Genomic DNA, 17,217 nt, shown 5'->3' with positions numbered 1-17,217 from the left:
CAACCTCCGGGCCCGGCTGCCGGGCCCGCGGAGGTCACGTCCCGCGTCCCGGGGCGGAGCTCCCGGCTGGGGGAGGGCGGCGGGACCGGGGCGGGCGCGGCCTGCCGGGAAGGGGGCGGGGCGGAGGGCGGCCGCCGGGGGAGGGGCGCGGGCGCGGGCGCGGGCCTGGGCGCGGGCCTGTGGCTGCCGCAGGGTGGGGCCGGGAGGGGCGCGGGCGCCTTCCGCGCTGGCTGGAGGCCGTTCCCCGCCGTTCCCCGCCGTTCCCCGGCCGCTGCTCGCCCCGGCCTGCGTGCGGGGAGGCGGGTGGGGCGCCGAGAGGTAATCGGGCTGCGGAGGGCCAGGGAGGGCGGCGCACGGGCTGGGGCCTCTAGGCGCAGGAGCGCTTTACCCGAGGATCGAGAAACCGTCCTCCCCGAAAGCAGGAAGTGGCCGTGAGCCGGCGGGGGAGAGCCCTGGCGATCGGTGGGACTTCACCGGGAAATGCCTTAGTGGACCCATGGGTTCGGAAGGGACCGGGCCCTGGCGGCTGCGGATGGGGCTAGACTGACGGAAAGAGAATTTGCTCTCCCCCAGACCCCGCCCGCAAAGGCTTTCTCTCCCTTTTCCTCCAGCTTCAGCCTGAGCCATGTTTTTCACCTGTGGCCCAAATGAGGCCATGGTGGTCTCTGGTAAGTAATGCTCTCTTCCCAGCCAGTGCCCCCAAGCCCTGTGGTCCGGCCTCTGCCCCGTACCCTTCTCCCCACCAGCTCCCAGGTCCAGGCCTTCTGTCCACACACCACCCTCCCGCGACCTCCCCATGGCTGCAAGCCACCCCACTTGTGATTCCCAGCGCTACCTAACAAGGCCTGGACTGCCTCCTCTTCGATTCCCAGATTTCCCTTTTGGGATCAACCCCCACCCCACGTTTTCAGTCTTCCGTTTTCTTAGCCCTACTCCTGCCACTGCAGTCTGCTACCCCCTCACCTTGCAGGTTTCTGCCGAAGCCCCCCAGTCATGGTGGCCGGAGGACGTGTCTTTGTCCTGCCCTGCATCCAGCAAATCCAGAGGTAGGTAGAAAAGAACCAGGAAGGGGAACCCCAGTTTTCTCTCTTTCCTGTTTTCCTCACTGTCCACTCCTTCTTTTTCCCGTAGGATCTCTCTCAACACACTGACCCTCAATGTCAAGAGTGAAAAGGTTTACACTCGCCATGGGGTCCCCATCTCAGTCACTGGCATTGCCCAGGTGAGGCTTTCAGAGCCTTTTCCCCCAAAGTCCATTCCTTCATCCCCTTCTTTGTCCCCAGACATTAAGAATCTTCTGACCATGGCCTCCCCAACCTCTGGCCACAAAGAAATTTCTCTGCTAAGTTTCACCTTCTCCAGGGACTCCCAAGGCACTTAACTCTTCCATTCTCTTCCTGCTTGCTACTTGGCTTCAGGAGGCCTTCACCACACTTTCCCTATCCCTGCTCTGGTTACAGGTGAAAATCCAGGGGCAGAACAAGGAGATGTTGGCAGCTGCCTGCCAGATGTTCCTGGGGAAAACGGAGGCTGAGATTGCCCACATTGCACTGGAGACTCTGGAGGGCCACCAGAGGGCTATCATGGCCCACATGACTGTGGAGGTGGGCTTGAGGGCAGGGAAAGATCTGGGAGAGATGCCCTGAAGAACCCAGCTAGTCTGTGGGAAACAGTAGCCAGAAGACTGAGAGCCTCAGTTCCTCCTTCCTACCATTCTGTTACCCTAGGAAATCTATAAGGACAGGCAGAAGTTCTCAGAGCAAGTTTTCAAGGTGGCCTCCTCAGACCTGGTCAACATGGGCATCAGTGTGGTTAGCTACACCCTGAAGGACATTCATGATGATCAGGTAAACTTAGGTGGGGCTGATCCTCTCCAGTTCCCTGCTCCTATCTCTTAAGCCCTCCTGAGGATTCTGATTGCTGCTTCTCTTCCTCAGGACTATTTGCACTCCTTAGGGAAAGCTAGAACAGCTCAAGTCCAAAAAGATGCTCGCATTGGGGAAGCAGAAGCCAAAAGAGACGCTGGGATCCGGGTGAGCTGGATCCCATTTGAGGGCTCACTTGGTCACCATGGGCTTCTTGGGCATGCAGTGGGAGAGGGGATGGAAGGGGCACGACTGAGTGAGGACTCAGAGAGCGGGGTTGGCAGAGGAAAGAGATGAGGCCATGGGCAGGGGAGCCTGGTGAGGAGCTGGCTCTCTGCCTTGGGGCCTTCCTCTCCCTACTCTAACTTCCTCCCTGATCTCTGTGTGGACAGGAAGCCAAAGCTAAGCAAGAAAAGGTGTCTGCTCAGTACCTGAGTGAGATTGAGATGGCCAAGGCGCAGAGAGACTATGAGCTAAAGAAGGCTGCATATGACATCGAGGTCAACACCCGCCGAGCCCAGGCTGACCTGGCCTATCAGCTTCAGGTCAGACCTCTCACACTGGGCAGTTATTTCCTCTCAAGCCCTCCATTTTAGCCCTCCACACTTTCCCAGGTTCTAACTCTAATCCCTTTATTCTGGCTCTACATTTCTGACCCAACTTCTCCATATGAGGAAGATTTGAAAGACCTAAGCATTTCGGTTGAAAAGCAGAGGCCAAGAAGGGACATGGTCAGTAGGATGGGATCGTATGTTTGGGCAGACTGGGCAAGGGCCCCTGGATGAGGGGGAAAGCAGAGCTAAGGTCTAGCTGGTGCTCTGTTCACCATGCTCTGCATTCCGGCATAGGTGAATGGTGCCGCATCCACCTAGGGGAAGGGGCACCTTTTTCTGATTTCCCATGAGCTCACAGCAGCCATTTGGGGACTTGGAAATGGGGACTTGGGCTTTGAACCCTGCAAAGTAAGATATGGGCAGCCCTTGATATTGCGAGGAGGCATGGACAGTCCTCATTGTTTACAGATTCTGTATTTGAGAATTTGCCTACTCACTAAAATTTACTGGTAACCCCAGAAACAGTACTTGTGGCACCTTTGTGATCATTTGTGGACATGCACAGAGCATTGAAAAATCTGAGTTGCCTGATGTGCAGTTGAAGGTGAACGAGATGTTCTGCCTTCGTGTTGCAGTTCTCGTAGTGTAAACAGTGTCAGTACTGTAAACACTGTCATTTTCACCGTATAGTGACTGCTACATTTTTTTGCATTTTTGTACTTTGTTGGTGATTTTGCTGTTTAAAATGACCCCCAAGCATCCCGCTAAAGCATTAAGTGTTCCTAAGTGCAAAGAGGCTGTGATATGCCTTATAAAGAAATTACATGCTTCTTTCAGGCATGGGTTACAGTACTGTTGGCAATGACTTCATTGTTAATGAATTAACCATGTATGTTGCATAAGGTATCTTTAATCAGAAACACATATAAAGCAAGGACATAATACTGATCTGTTGACGAAATGTTGTGAACAGGGGCACATAGGAACCTAACCGTATATTTTCCCTAACAACAGAATAAGTGTTTGTTAGTGCGGTATTTGTGGCTACTTTATGGAGCAGATCCACCATGAATAATGAGAATCAACGATACGTTAAGACTTTTACCCAAAGGATAGCAATAGCGTGAGATTTGTTTTTGCCAAGAGTTGGTATAGGCTGAAAGGATAATGAAGTACAAAGCATCTCTAGTTATGATGTTAAATTCCTGGTGGTTTGACAGGTCATTGAGTGTGGCATAGCACTTTTTCCTCAATGTGGTCTGCCTTCCAACAGCATCAGCATCATTGTGGAGCTTGTTAGATACAAAATCTGAAGCTCCAGTTATACTAACTTAATCAGAGTCTGCATTTTTTTTTTTAAAGTAGGCTCCACACCCAACATGGGGGTTGAATGCATGACCCTAAGATCAAGAGTTGCGTGCTCTACCGACTGAGCCAGCCAGGTGCCCTTAGAATCTGTATTTTAACAAAATCTCTAGGGGATTCATGTACACATTGGAGTTTGAGAAGCATTAACATAGCAGAAATTAGCTTGTGTGGTCCTTAACCTAAATATGGCTTTCCTCCTCTGCAAATTAAAGGATTGGGCTGGTTTTGGCTCTGTTCCAGTTATACCAGTTCTTTATTTTGTGCCAGACTTTGTGCTGGTTGCTTGGGAAATAAGGACTCATTCAACAAATAGCTATTAAGTGCTTACTATGTACCAGGCATTGTTTTATTTTTATTTTTTTATAATTTATTTTTTATTGTGTTCAATTTGCCAACATACAAAATAACACCCAGTGCTCATCCCGTCAAGTGCCCCCCTCAGTGCCCGTCACCCATTCAGGCATTGTTTTAGAAGTGAGGATATAAGCATGAATGAAACAGAAAAGATGGGCAGCCCTGGTGGCGCAGCGGTTTGGCGCCGCCTGCAGCCTAGGGTGTGATCCTGGAGACCCAGGATCGAGTCCCACATCGGGCTCCCTGCATGGAGCCTGCTTCTCCCTCTGCCTGTGTCTCTGCCTCTCTCTCTCTGTGTCTATGAATAAATAAATAAAATCTTAAAAAAAAAAAAAAGAAAGAAGCAGAAAAGATTCCTGCCCTCATGGAGCTTACATTTTAACACAGGAAATAACTAATAAAGCAAGTAAATAACTTTCATAGGTTCTAATTATCTTGTGTAAGTGCTGTGAAGGAAATATAGAGAGTGATGCAAAAAACAGTGGAGAGATACTATATTAGGTTGGGGCTGATCTAAGAAAGCTTCAGTGAGGAAGTGATTTATGAGATAAACTGGAAGATGAGAAGGAGCCAGCAATGTAGAGTTGTGGGCCAATAGCATTCTAGGCCATTGCTATTCAAATAGAATTTTCTGTGATGATGGAAATGCTGTAAATTTGTGCATTGATGTTGAGTGCTTGAAATGTGGCTTGTGGAACTGTGGCTAGTGAAATGTGAGGAACAGAATTTTAAATTTTACTTATTTTAATTAATTTTAAATATAAATAGCCATATGTGGCTAGACAGAGGACCACCGTCTGCAAAGGCCCTGAGATACGAAAGAGGTTGATGTATCCCAAGAACAGAGAGGAGGATTCTGATCTGGTGGGGCTGGTATGCTGTGAGTGAGATGGCAAGGCAGGCAGGGCCAGGTCATAGGGTTCAAGTGCCCCTGTTGGAGACTTAGAAGGGAATTCAGAGCCCAGTGGAATGCTATTGGAGAACTTTAAGCAGGGAGGTGCCATGGTCTAATTTACATTTTTACGAGGATCAGTCTGACTGTTGTGTGGAGAATTGATGGTCAGAAGACAAGAGAGGATGCAGGAAGATAAGTTGGAAGCTTTTTCAAAGATGATGGATTAAATAAATACAGTTCATTGCACTCCCTCTCTAAAACCTCACTGAAACCACAGAGTGATTTTCAGAAAAGAGGAAGAAGGCGAAAACAGATGGAGAGAATAGCATCAGGATGAACAGAAAGCATGGTATCATTTTGGAAGCCAGAAAGCCATTGTAATCGACGAAGCCAGTAATCGATAAGGCCATAATCATTTTATCAGTGACGGGCACAATGTGACCATTGAATGCTAAATGCTGACAGTCTCCCCTAACTCCTTTACCCCATTTGGGCCCAAGACCCTCCATCTTCCAAAGAAGTCATCAGAAGACTGTGCTGGGGAACACAACCAATCCAAAGATCCTGAATCATAGGTTCTTCAGCAGATGACTTGTCCAGATCACTCTAGAATGAAGCCTCACCCACATGCTGGGTTTCAGTGTTTTAGACCTCCTTCACTGTGAGCAGGCCATCGAAGATTACCTGATATATGAGGGAATACTGCAATGTTAAAGTCCGAGACTGGAACCACAAATAGCAAAGCAATTTGGAGGTTATGCAGGGAGAAGAAAGCTTAAAATTTTTTTAAATGTCCTCAGTGACAGAAGAATTCACATCCAGAAAATCAGAGCATAAAACAGAAAACAAAAAAAGAGTTCTTAGAAATCAGTAAGATGACAGAAATGAGAGGGGCAAATCATATTGAAAGAAATTATAATGAATCTACAGATTTACTCATCTAATTCTAATAAATTCCGATTTTGGGATCCCTGGGTGGCGCAGCGGTTTGGCGCCTGCCTTTGGCCCAGGGCACGATCCTGGAGACCCGGGATCGAGTCCCACGTCGGGCTCCCGGTGCATGGAGCCTGCTTCTCCCTCTGCCTGTGTCTCTGCCTCTCTCTCCCTCTCTCTGTGTGACTATCATAAATAAATAAAAATTAAAAAAAATAAAAAATAAAATAAAAAAATAAATTCCGACTTTAATAAATTTATTAATCCTAGTCTACAGATTATTAATCATAAAGTATGAACAGAACAAAGAAAATGGTAGGAAAATCAATGGAAAAAATTTTTTTAATGTTTGTTCTGAAAGGTATGACTTTCTAGATTGATACTTTCTACATTGGACTGTTTCAATGCACAATACAATGAATGAAAAACAACTACACTATGAAATTTCAGAACATGGAGAACAGAGAAAGGATATAAAAGCTTCCAGAGAGAGAGAACAGATTGCACAGGGCCAAGCATCAAAATGACTTCAGATTTCTCAAGAAGCTAGAAGACCATGGAGCAGTGCCTTCAAAAATGCTGATAGAAAATTAATTCTAACCTGTACTCAATCTCATTGTCATTCAAGTAGAAAGGTAGAATAACAATCTCAGAAAAGCAAGATCTCAAAAAATGTATTGCCCATATACTTCTTCCAAGGAAGCTCCTGGGGGTTATTTCATCAAAAAGGATGCCTAAACAAAGGCAGGAGGGGCTCCAATATAGAGAGAGATCCTGCACACTGGGGTAGAGAGCAAGTAGCTCAGTTTGGAACTGGTTTGCAAATTTAGGGTCAAAGACAGCACAGGGTGCCATATCCAGAAGCACCTTTCCTCTGGGTGAACAGATGAGTGCAGTAAAGGCAGGGGCATCATATCTGCTATTGATAAGACCCACAGGGATGATGGTACATGGCTGAGCTGGAGCAGTGGGACAGGAAAGAAGCATGTTCCTCTACTGGTGCCTCTCCTCACCAAAATCTTGGCAAGAGCCTTCCGATCTCTGTACAGGAATAAGAAAATGAAATCTGCCTAAAAAGAGGAATCCTATATGTACAGTCTTGTAAATGCTTAGAATCTCCCTGGAAGAAGACGACACAAGAAGCTGGTCACAATGCTTGCCTCTGGGGAAAGGAACAAGGTAGTTTGAGGAAATAAGTAGAGGAAACCTTGATTCTCATTGTCCATTTTTTTTGAGTTTGTATCATATACAAAAGATTAAAGAGATATATACATGCCCCACCACCACCAAAGCCAGTAGGAAGCTATTGCAGGGAGGGTGAGTTTGGTGGTGGCTTACAAGACGGTTACAGCAGCTCATATGGAGAGAAGTGGGTGGATTTGAATGACTGGAGGTGGAAGATGCCACCGCACATCAGAGCCCTGCAGGTTCTCAGACTCTAGAGAGGGACGCTGTGGAGAAATAGACTAATACGGGAGCTCAACAAGAGGGACACTTAGCCTGGCCTGAGGGAGAACAGGGACTGGATTCCAGCCCTAGCCAGCTTTTGATGGTCAGGCTGCCTGGAAGATACCTCTGAGGAGGATCAGGCCATCCCTCAAGCCACAACTGGGATCCATATGGGAAATGGACTCCACTGGGCTGGCTGAACCCACCAGGGACTGACTTCATGTCCTTACTCTGTTTTTTTTTTTTTTTTTTAAGATTTTATTTATTTATTCATGAGACACACAACACATACACACACACACAGAGAGAGAGAGAGAGAGAGAGAGGCAGAGACACAGGCAGAGGGAGAAGCAGGCTCCATGCTGAGAGCCTGACGTGGGACTCGATCCCGGGACCCCAGGATCAGGCCCTGGGCTGAAGGCGGCGCTAAACCGCTGAGCCACGCGGGCTGCCCCTTACTCTGTTTTTATATCTCACCCTGGAGCCCTTGCCCTGGCTTTTCTCTGTGGTTCCTGGGAACTTGCTCTTCAGCCCTGAGGTTGAGCATTGCTCCTTCCCAGGTGGCCAAAACTAAGCAGCAGATCGAGGAACAGCGGGTACAGGTGCAGGTGGTGGAGCGGGCCCAGCAGGTGGCAGTGCAGGAACAGGAGATCGCCCGGCGAGAGAAGGAGCTGGAGGCCCGAGTTCGGAAGCCAGCGGAAGCTGAGCGCTACAAGCTGGAGCGCCTCGCTGAAGCAGAGAAGTAAACACCCGCTCCCAGGCCCTATCCTGCTCCTTTCTCATCTGGCTCCCCCCAGGTGAAGAGTGGAGGCCCTCACTACCTGAACTCCTATGGAACTCAGGTTACAGAAGCCTCTGTCTCTCCAGCAGGGCCTGCCTTTTGCCCTTCCTCAGCCCCTCCCTCCTCTTCCTTTCTGTGCACAGGTCCCAGCTAATTATGCAGGCTGAGGCAGAAGCGGAGTCGGTGAGGGTGAGTGAAGAGGTGGCTCTTGCTGGCTTGCAGAGGGAATGGAAGTTGCTGCTTGAGCTGGGTTTCTTGTCCTTAACTACAGCCATCAGCACCACAGTCTCCCTTTCCCTTCTCAGATGCGTGGGGAGGCTGAGGCCTTTGCCATCGGGGCTCGAGCCCGGGCCGAGGCCGAGCAGATGGCCAAGAAGGCAGAAGCATTCCAGCTGTACCAGGAGGCTGCTCAGCTGGACATGCTGCTGGAGAAGCTGCCCCAGGTCTGGAGGTTGTGTGGGCACCAGGAGAGGAACAGAACCAGGGAGTGTAGGGTGGGGGGAAATGAGGGGCTTGGGGAGAACAGACTAGGGGACCATAAACGAGGGGTAGGAATTAGAACCCAGTGACCAAAGTAAAGAAAGATAATCCTTACAAAGTGAAGATGATCAATGATCTTGAAGCCCAGCGTAAAGCAATTTAGGAGGGGTGTGGTCAGACTACAGGTGTTGAGTGGGTATCTTTCACCTACCAGGTGGCAGAGGAGATCAGTGGTCCCTTGACCTCAGCCAATAAGATCACACTAGTGTCCAGTGGAGGTGGGGCCATGGGGGCGGCCAAAGTGACCGGAGAAGTACTGGACATCCTGAGCCGCCTGCCAGAGAGTGTGGAGAGACTCACAGGCGTCAGCATCTCCCAGGTGAGGGTCTCTAGGGTGGGTGGTGTGGATTTTCTGTGAATTTCTGGGTTCTTGGGCATGTGATGCAGCAGGCCAGCACTAGGCCAGCAAGGAGGGTTGGGGGGGCCACTGATAGTTTTGCTTTCTATATGCTAGATGCCATGCTAAGCCTCTACACCAATGGTATGTTGTTGTTGTTTTAATCAAACCATCCTTTGGGTATATAGTATTTTACAAAGTAGAGAAACAACTTCCAATATATTAAGGAATTTTGCCCCTGACATACAGCTGGTAAAGCTAGACTTCAAACCCAGGCTGACTGCCTTCTAGAGCCTATGGTTGCACTAGTACACAGAACTGGTTGCAGCCTATTAACAGTTAATTCCAAGGCATATCACTGCTTTTCTTTCTTTTTTTTAATTTTATTTATTTATTAATGTGAGACACACACGGAGAGGGGGAGAGAGAGAGGCAGAGGCAGAGGGAGAAGCAGGCTCCATGCAGGGAGCCTGATGTGGGACTCGATCCCAGGTCTCCAGGACCATGCCCCAGGCTGCAGGTGCGCTAAACCGCTGCGCCACCAGGGCTGCCCATCACTGCTTTTCTTGATGCCTCTTTATTCACCTATAGATTATGATAAAAGTCAGAGCAGTCTCTGGAATCATACTGTTTTGGTGTGAATCCTGGCCCCAGTGCATGCTAGCTGTGACCTTACACAAGTTAGCTACTTCTCTGTATCTCTTTCCTCACCTTAAAATCAGGTTAATAATAGGATTTACTGTCGAATTGTTACAGGGATTAAATGAGTAAAATTGGCAGTGTTTAGGACAGTGCCTGACACATAGTTAAGTACTATACATGAGAGTGCTTAAAATATATATATCTACCTGTCTATCTTACATAGGGGCACCTGGGTGGGTCATCTGGCTCTTGGTTACAGCTCAGGACATGATCTCAGGGTCCTGGTATTGGCCTGCATTGGGCCCAGTGCTCAGTGCAGTCTGCTTGTCCTACTCCCTTCCCTTTCTGTTCCTTCCTCACAACCCCCCCCCACCTTGCATACATTCTCTCAAATATAGAAGTTCTTAGAAAGATATTTAAGTGAAAACAATAGACTGTAGCAGTGACCTTCAAGCTGGGTTCCTTGGAGCCTTCTTGAGGCTGGCACTGAATGCACTGAATGAGATTAGGAGCCAAGGAGAGTCTACTTTAGCAGGGCTTTGGCCCTCTCCACTCCTTTGCAGTGATTTGGTGCTGTACATGGCTCCTTATGACTGCTTGACAAGAGGTTAAGGTAGGGCGGCAGAAAAAACTTAGATGCTTCCTGGAAATACGTGTCCTTTCTGTAGCTTTCATCCAAATGGGGAGCTGGGAGAACAGGGTACATGGTTCCCGTGTCATCACTGTGGTCTTTTTACCAGGTTAACCACAAGCCTCTGCGAACAGCTTGAGCCCTCAACCTTTGCCGATGCCTTGCTTCATGGTTGCCAGAATGGTCCCCATACTGCATGCACAACTGGCTTCTCTGAGCACACCCTTGACAATGGGGTTCCACCCCTCATCTCCTTGCCAAATAGCTTGTGCCTTGCCTTGGAGAGGAGGGGTTGCTCTTCTTCCGAGCCCCACACTGCTAAGACTACCCAGTCCCCCACGGGTTTCATGCCAGCCTTCTGATTATCCTACTCACCCCGCACCCTGCAATTTAACTTTCTAACTGGACTGTATACATTTATGGTCTAGAATTTTCCTGACCAAAACTGAGGGATCGCCTGGAGGTTCTCAACTTTATCAAATGAGTTGCTGTTACAAAGTACTGATACTGATTAATAATTAACTTAATAAAGCAGAACTGATTCAAAGTTAATACTGGAACGTAGCATCTTCCCTTCATTCAACACTTTTTAGAATGGGAGAAAAGCAAGTTAACACGTAGTTAACGTCATACAATTTTCTTTGGCAAAAGTTGGTAATACGCAAAACATGCTAAAATGGAAGAAATTGGGAGAACTGCACTAGTTCCCTTTATTAATTGGAAGGAAAATTACATGGACTTAAATTTCCAGGGTAGCTGACTTATTTTGTGCCTTAGAAAAGTATATTTATTTGGTGAAACAGTACTTTAGAATAGGACCATGGAGTAGCATCCCTCACTAGTTATCTTTATCTTTCCCTGGAGTTAAATGAGAAAATTGCCAAGGTGTAAGAGAAAAAAGCAAGACCCATAACTCAAATGAATCCTGGATGTGCTGTGCACTGAAAGTAGTGCAATAATAGCGTTCAACTCTGCATTCACAAGATTCTCCTGGAGTACTGCTAAACAGATTACTAGTCAGCTGGTTTCTGGTTCAGTACATCTGGGTAGGCCTGGTGATCTGCATTTCTACACAAGTTCCCAAGAGGCGATTCATCTGGGAGCCACTTACGCACTATTCAACATTCATCTCAGTTCCCATTTCTGTCAATCCTGTAGGAGTCTATGCCTATCCTAGTTATTGAGACTGGTAGTGAGGATGGTGAAATAGTTCTACCAGGATAAGGTTAAGTACAAGGATATTCTCATCAGTTTATTAAGAGCAGAGTATAAGCGTAGCTGAACTTGAGCCTCAGGTTGTCCAATGGCAATCTTTCCCTAAATGAGCACACATCTCGCAACTTTTTTTCAGTTTTTTTATTTTTGGCTTTTGGGGCAATGGTATCTTTTCAATATGAAAAAAAGCAAGTTCAACACAAAGTAGAAATTTGAAATGTAGGACAGGACAAAAATCAAGGGTGTGTGGGGAAAGGGAATAGCAGAAGGAAGAGCTGAGGTGTTGCCAAAAGGTGGAGGGTCTCCTTGTCCCCTCTGGAAGAATGACTCAAATGATTTAGGTGGCAATACACACTTTTCTATATGTACACAGTAGAGCTGGAGTTTTGTTAAGAAAAAGTGGGGAGTGGGAGGGGGCCTTTCCAGACTTTAGGGATCAAGGCCAGTCCCTCTTTCCCCTGGGAAAAGGAAGAAATCGAACACGTGAAGCAGTTTATGTAGGAGGGAAGGATCCCACTCAACAAAGTGGCACAGACCCCTCAAAAGAAACAGCTCAGGACAGAGCTTGGAAGAAGACTAAAAATAGACAATACTGTCAACATCTCCCCTGAAGCTGAGAGCAGGAAGATTCCTGGATTTGGACTTCAAGAGCCTGGATTTCCCTCTCTAAAACTGCTCTAGAATAGAAAACCCTACCTTCTCGATATGTACCTCTACTGCTATGAGGTAGCTTGGTTTCCTTTCCCCTGGGCTACCACATGGGCTTAGGATGGTGGCGATGTTTTCAGCACATGTTCTAAATGGGATCTAATGAGACCCAGCTTCTCAGTGAATCACCTTAAAAAACAAAGGGAAATATCAACTGCACAAACGGGAAAATGGACACCAAAAGAAAATACAGGGTGACCCAGAACAGCAGAAATCTAGGTTTCCCAGAGTGGAAGAGAGGAGACATTCAACAAACAACAAGTATTTATTGAGCGCCTATTACGTGCCAGGCACTGTTCTAGGACCCCCCCCCCAAAAAAAAGGGAAAAAAAAATAAGAGGCAGAGAATGCAAATTCTGAGGGAGAGGATAGGGGCAGCTGAGGAAGAGGGAATGGAGAAGCCTAAGGTGATGGTACTCTGCCTTAAGCCTCCTCTTCAGCCTCCTCACCGAAATCCTCTTCTTCTTCTGCGGTGGCATCCTGGTACTGCTGATACTCAGAGACAAGGTCGTTCATGTTGCTCTCAGCTTCGGTGAACTCCATCTCGTCCATGCCTTCACCTGTGTACCAGTGGAGGAAGGCTTTGCGCCGGAACATGGCTGTGAACTGCTCTGAGATGCGCTTGAAAAGCTCCTGGATGGCTGTGCTATTTCCAATGAAGGTGACTGCCATCTTGAGGCCACGGGGCGGGATATCGCAGACAGCGGTCTTGACATTGTTGGGGATCCATTCCACAAAGTAGCTACTATTCTTGTTTTGCACGTTGAGCATCTGCTCATCTACCTCCTTCATGGACATCCGCCCACGGAAGACAGCAGCCACAGTGAGGTAACGGCCATGGCGGGGGTCACAGGCAGCCATCATGTTCTTGGCATCAAAGACCTGCTGGGTGAGTTCAGGTACAGTGAGGGCCCGATACTGCTGGCTTCCACGGCTGGTCAGAGGTGCAAAGCCAGGCATGAAGAAATGGAGACGTGGGAAGGGCACCATGTTGACTGCCAGCTTGCGGAGGTCAGCATTGAGCTGACCAGGGAAGCGGAGGCAGGTGGTGACACCACTCATGGTGGCTGAGACAAGGTGGTTGAGGTCCCCATAGGTTGGCGTGGTCAGCTTGAGGGTGCGGAAGCAGATGTCGTACAGGGCCTCATTGTCAATGCAATAGGTCTCATCCGTGTTCTCTACCAACTGATGGACAGAGAGGGTGGCATTGTAGGGCTCAACCACCGTGTCAGACACTTTGGGGGAGGGCACCACACTGAAGGTGTTCATGATGCGGTCAGGGTACTCTTCTCGGATCTTGCTGATGAGCAGCGTGCCCATGCCAGAGCCTGTGCCCCCACCCAGTGAGTGGGTCAGCTGGAAGCCCTGCAGGCAGTCACAGCTCTCAGCTTCCTTCCGCACCACATCCAGGACTGAGTCCACTAGCTCAGCCCCCTCTGTGTAGTGGCCCTTGGCCCAGTTGTTGCCAGCCCCAGACTGCCCTGGAATGAGGTGAACAAAATTCTCTTTATTAGCAAAGCATCAAAGATAAAGGACCATTTCCACTCTTCAGCTTTTAAAATAACATACACGAATGTGCCTTTTTTCTCACTCACCTGTGATACATCCCTGCCTCAGTATCTACCATCTAAGGCGGTCATTCCCAACACCCTGCGTTAGAGATCTCAAAACATATCCCCAGATAAACGCTCCAGCATTAAAAATAACTTCTTAGCTCTTGCAGTCTCCTTCCTTCAAATACACTGAATAGCACTACTAATATGTGCATAACTCACCAAAAACAAAGTTGTCTGGTCTGAATATCTGCCCAAAAGGACCAGAGCGAACAGAGTCCATGGTCCCAGGTTCTAGATCCACCAAGATAGCACGAGGTACGTATTTGCCACCTATATGGAAGAAAGAATAAGAATTGGTGGACCAGAAGACCAAATGGAGCTGAGCTGGAGGACACCAGGGGGCAGCAGAGCTGATCTTTTGCCCCACCGTGAAGTCAAATCAGGGTAAGACCTTCTTTAAAAATCAGACCCATCCCAAGGTGGGTTCTCCAGGGCTGGAAAGGAGACCCCGGAGAAGTGGGAGCCCCGCGTTCCCCGTTCCCGCCCTCACCTGTAGCTTCGTTGTAATACACGGAGATGCGATCCAGCTGCAGGTCGCTGTCACCGTGGTAGGTTCCGGTGGGATCGATGCCGTGTTCATCGCTGATGACCTCCCAGAACTGCCGAGGAAGAGCAGGGAGACTTGCACAGCTCTGGTCCCAGCCAGTGATGCCCACCCGACCGACACATTTCAAGTGCAAACACGCACACGGAGAGCGCACCTCCGCCGCCTACCGGGCGCTCTGCTTGCCTGCCGCGCCCTCCACCAGACACCCGCAGCCCCCTAAGGGCTGCAGCGTCCACTGCTCGGGTGCAGCCGCGGAGGCCCGGCGACCGGTGGACGCGGTGCGGTGGGGGTGTGCCGGGCGGAGGCTTCCGAGCCGAGCCGACCGGCACACCCTCCCCCCGCGCACGAGCCGGGGCGAGGGACAGAAGCCGCCGCAGTGGACGCCCCTCCACGTGACTGCGGCGCCCGCCCGTCGGCGCTGACAAAGGGAGGCGTCGCGCGTGGGCGGGGGCCTGTGCCGCTAGCGCGCCCCCAGCCGGCCAGCCCGGCGCTTGGAGCCCCGCCCCGCCCCGCCCCGCCCCGGGCTACAACGTAGCAGCAGGACTTCCTCCCTGCCCTGCCCCCGCCACACTGTAACCGCGCGCAGAAAAAGAAACTACCCCCACCTCCCGCTTGAGCCTCCGATTTTCTTCCTTGGCTAGCTTGTTATACCTGGCTTTAAGTACGGCTTCTCGGCCCTTCTCCCACCGTTTAGCCCTGAGGGACCCTTGAAAGAAAAGGATCCTCCCGCCCTCTTTCTCCATATCGGTGCACGCCCTAAAAGGGTCTCTTTACTGGAGATGAAAGGAAATTAATACTGCAGGGACCAGTCTTCCATCCACAAGGGCCTACGGGACCGCCCCTCGCGGACTGCCCTCATCTTTGGGGCGGGCACCGCGCGGTGCAGCCCACCCTGGCGCGTCGCGCCCCCCTCCCCACCGTGGGCCCAGGACCCCGCGGCCGCCGCCCAGCCGCGCTCCCTGTCCCCCTCCCTTCCGTGGAGCCGGGCCCCCCCCGCGGAGGGGATGCACACGGGGACAGCCTCTCCGCGCTGTATCTCGGACCGTTTCCGCATCTCCTCTCTCCCCGTTCCTCGGACCACTACAACACTTTCAAGTAAAATTTTAAAGAGCCAGTCTTCCGACTCCAAACCCGAAACGTCCTCAAAAGCTCACCCAAAATTAGCCAGCCAAGTACAATTCCCCCATTTTTCAAAAGTAAATTCTAGCTGCAACCGTGTATTGTATATGGAAAACTTTTGAGGGCAAAGCGGGACAATGGATGGAACGCAAATATGTCCCACATTCTTCATCATTTAGCTGGATTTGTTTTTCTTCTAAAAAAAAAATAGTTAAAAGAAAAGGCTTAAAATCCTTACCTTGGCACCGATCTGGTTACCACACTGACCGGCCTGGATGTGCACGATTTCCCTCATTGTTAAAATTTATTTTAATTCTTTTTGCTTCTCTCAAAGGTGTGTACGGGGCAGAAAGTGAGATGGGGTTTTTTCCTATACTGCAATTCGCAGGCTGGAAGGATGGGACGCGTCCAGAGGCTGGAGCAACGAGGTCCGAGCGCAGCGACAGGAACGTTGAGATGTAGAAAGAAGCGGGGAGGGCGAAGAAGGAGGAAAGGCGGGCAGGGCGGGGCGCGCGTGCGCGGAGGCTGCAGGCGGGAGAGCGCCCGCGCCGCGGCAGGCAGACAAAGCCTCGCTGGAGTGGGCCCCGATTGGTCAGTGCCGGTCACGTAGGTCTCGTCTATTGGGCTCCGCTCGGGTGGATGAACGCTGGCCTCCCTGGGAGTCGTAGTCCTCCATTGTTGTCTACGCTGGAAAATGAAGGGAGGGATGAGTGGATACTGGATTTTTGGTTGGGGGGGGGGGTAGAGTTGGCCTTGTTGTTGTTTTTTAATGAAAAATGACCTTGCGCAAATTTCTTTCCCCTACACTTGAGTTTTTTGTACTAAAAGGGAGTCATTTGGGGGGGATACAGGCATTGGGAACCCTGGGGTGCCAGGAGTTGGAAGGCGAAGTGGGCACGCCCTGAACGTTCCCTGCTGCGGTAGCTCTTGGTAAGAGGGCTGCTTAGCTCAGCTAAAACTGGGGAGAAATGCGGCACCCTGCTCTGGTAGCAAACAGCGGGTCCTTCGGTGACCCACGGCATGAAATCCAGGAAGCCGCTGCTCCCCCAGATAGGAAAAACGGGATGGCCCTCCTGTTATTTCCTTGGAAATTTTCTAATGATAATGTTTAGAAAGAGAAACAAAAATGCAGCAATAGGTTTTCAGAGTAGAGATGTAATTGAGGGTGTGTTCAAATAAATTGAATGGTTTAGAAAAGCTGGTATGTAGAATCTGTGAAGTCAGAAGTCTATCCATGAAAGTGATGAAGTTTTTGGAATTATAAGGTGAGGTTCGGAGCCGACGACCAAGAAAGGATTCTTGAGACATCTTTGGTGCAAAATGGTGGTTTTATTAAAGCAGGGGGACAGGACCCGTGGGCAGGAAGAGCTGCTGCCCGGTGAGGGGTGGCTGATTATATACCTGGGAGTTGGGAGGGGTTTGAGGATAGCGTACTCTCTAAGGAATTTGGAAGCAAGGTTTCCAGGACCTTGAGGGGACCAGCTATTGTTGGGAAAAGGTCACTTATTACCGGCTAATAAAACCTGATTCGTGAGACCCTTTAGATGTGTGTGGGTGGGCCATGTGCTTAGGGGATGATTGCCAACATGTATCTTGTGGGTTTAGATAAAGGATCTTTCTAAAGGAATTTTTATGTTAAAAAGACTTACAGGATCCTGGGGGT

The 17,217-nt window shown here is 49.6% G+C and overlaps 2 protein-coding genes across 4 annotated transcripts; one reads left to right on the top strand and one right to left on the bottom strand.

Moving 5' to 3' along the window:
- Window positions 1-165: 165 nt before the first annotated feature.
- FLOT1 (flotillin 1) lies at window positions 166-10,901 on the top strand. Of its 3 annotated transcripts, none has more exons than XM_025418107.3 (13): window positions 166-318; window positions 612-668; window positions 971-1,046; window positions 1,132-1,222; window positions 1,461-1,604; window positions 1,728-1,847; window positions 1,938-2,033; window positions 2,258-2,410; window positions 7,979-8,160; window positions 8,343-8,388; window positions 8,505-8,642; window positions 8,894-9,058; window positions 10,459-10,901. In XM_025418107.3, the coding sequence occupies exons 2-13, from the start codon at window positions 626-628 to the stop codon at window positions 10,486-10,488; spliced, it is 1,284 nt and encodes a 427-aa protein (XP_025273892.1). In that variant the 5' UTR covers window positions 166-318; window positions 612-625; the 3' UTR covers window positions 10,489-10,901. The 3 variants fall into 3 exon arrangements, with proteins under 3 accessions (XP_025273892.1, XP_025273893.1, XP_048948467.1); XM_025418108.3 differs by having other exon boundaries at window positions 316-462; XM_049092510.1 differs by lacking the exons at window positions 166-318; window positions 1,132-1,222 and having other exon boundaries at window positions 607-668.
- A 1,617-nt stretch (window positions 10,902-12,518) lies between these two features.
- Window positions 12,519-16,094, bottom strand: TUBB (tubulin beta class I). Its single transcript, XM_025418106.3, has 4 exons — window positions 15,793-16,094; window positions 14,379-14,487; window positions 14,048-14,158; window positions 12,519-13,753 (listed from the first exon to the last, which is right to left on the bottom strand). Exons 1-4 carry the CDS (start codon window positions 15,847-15,849, stop codon window positions 12,696-12,698), a joined length of 1,335 nt encoding a protein of 444 aa, XP_025273891.1. The 5' UTR covers window positions 15,850-16,094; the 3' UTR covers window positions 12,519-12,695.
- Between the last annotated feature and the right edge of the window lie 1,123 nt (window positions 16,095-17,217).

The sequence above is a fragment of the Canis lupus genome, chromosome 12 (genome assembly GCF_003254725.2).
Source record: "Canis lupus dingo isolate Sandy chromosome 12, ASM325472v2, whole genome shotgun sequence".
Lineage (NCBI taxonomy): Eukaryota > Metazoa > Chordata > Mammalia > Carnivora > Canidae > Canis > Canis lupus.
The sequence above is the reverse complement of the archived record's forward strand: the minus strand, read 5'-3'. Positions and strand labels throughout refer to the sequence as shown.

Excerpts from the sequence above, each read along its gene's own strand:
- FLOT1 (XM_025418107.3), top strand. The coding sequence starts at position 626 with ATGTTTTTCACCTGTGGCCCAAATGAGGCCATGGTGGTCTCTG. Across the intron at positions 2,034-2,257 it reads AAAGAGACGCTGGGATCCGG|GAAGCCAAAGCTAAGCAAGA; the intron begins GTGAGCTGGATC and ends CTGTGTGGACAG. Across the intron at positions 8,389-8,504 it reads CAGAAGCGGAGTCGGTGAGG|ATGCGTGGGGAGGCTGAGGC; the intron begins GTGAGTGAAGAG and ends TTCCCTTCTCAG.
- TUBB (XM_025418106.3), bottom strand. The coding sequence starts at position 15,849 with ATGAGGGAAATCGTGCACATCCAGGCCGGTCAGTGTGGTAACCAGATC. Across the intron at positions 14,159-14,378 it reads GTATTACAACGAAGCTACAG|GTGGCAAATACGTACCTCGT; the intron begins GTGAGGGCGGGA and ends TCTTCCATATAG. Across the intron at positions 13,754-14,047 it reads ACCAGACAACTTTGTTTTTG|GGCAGTCTGGGGCTGGCAAC; the intron begins GTGAGTTATGCA and ends ACCTCATTCCAG.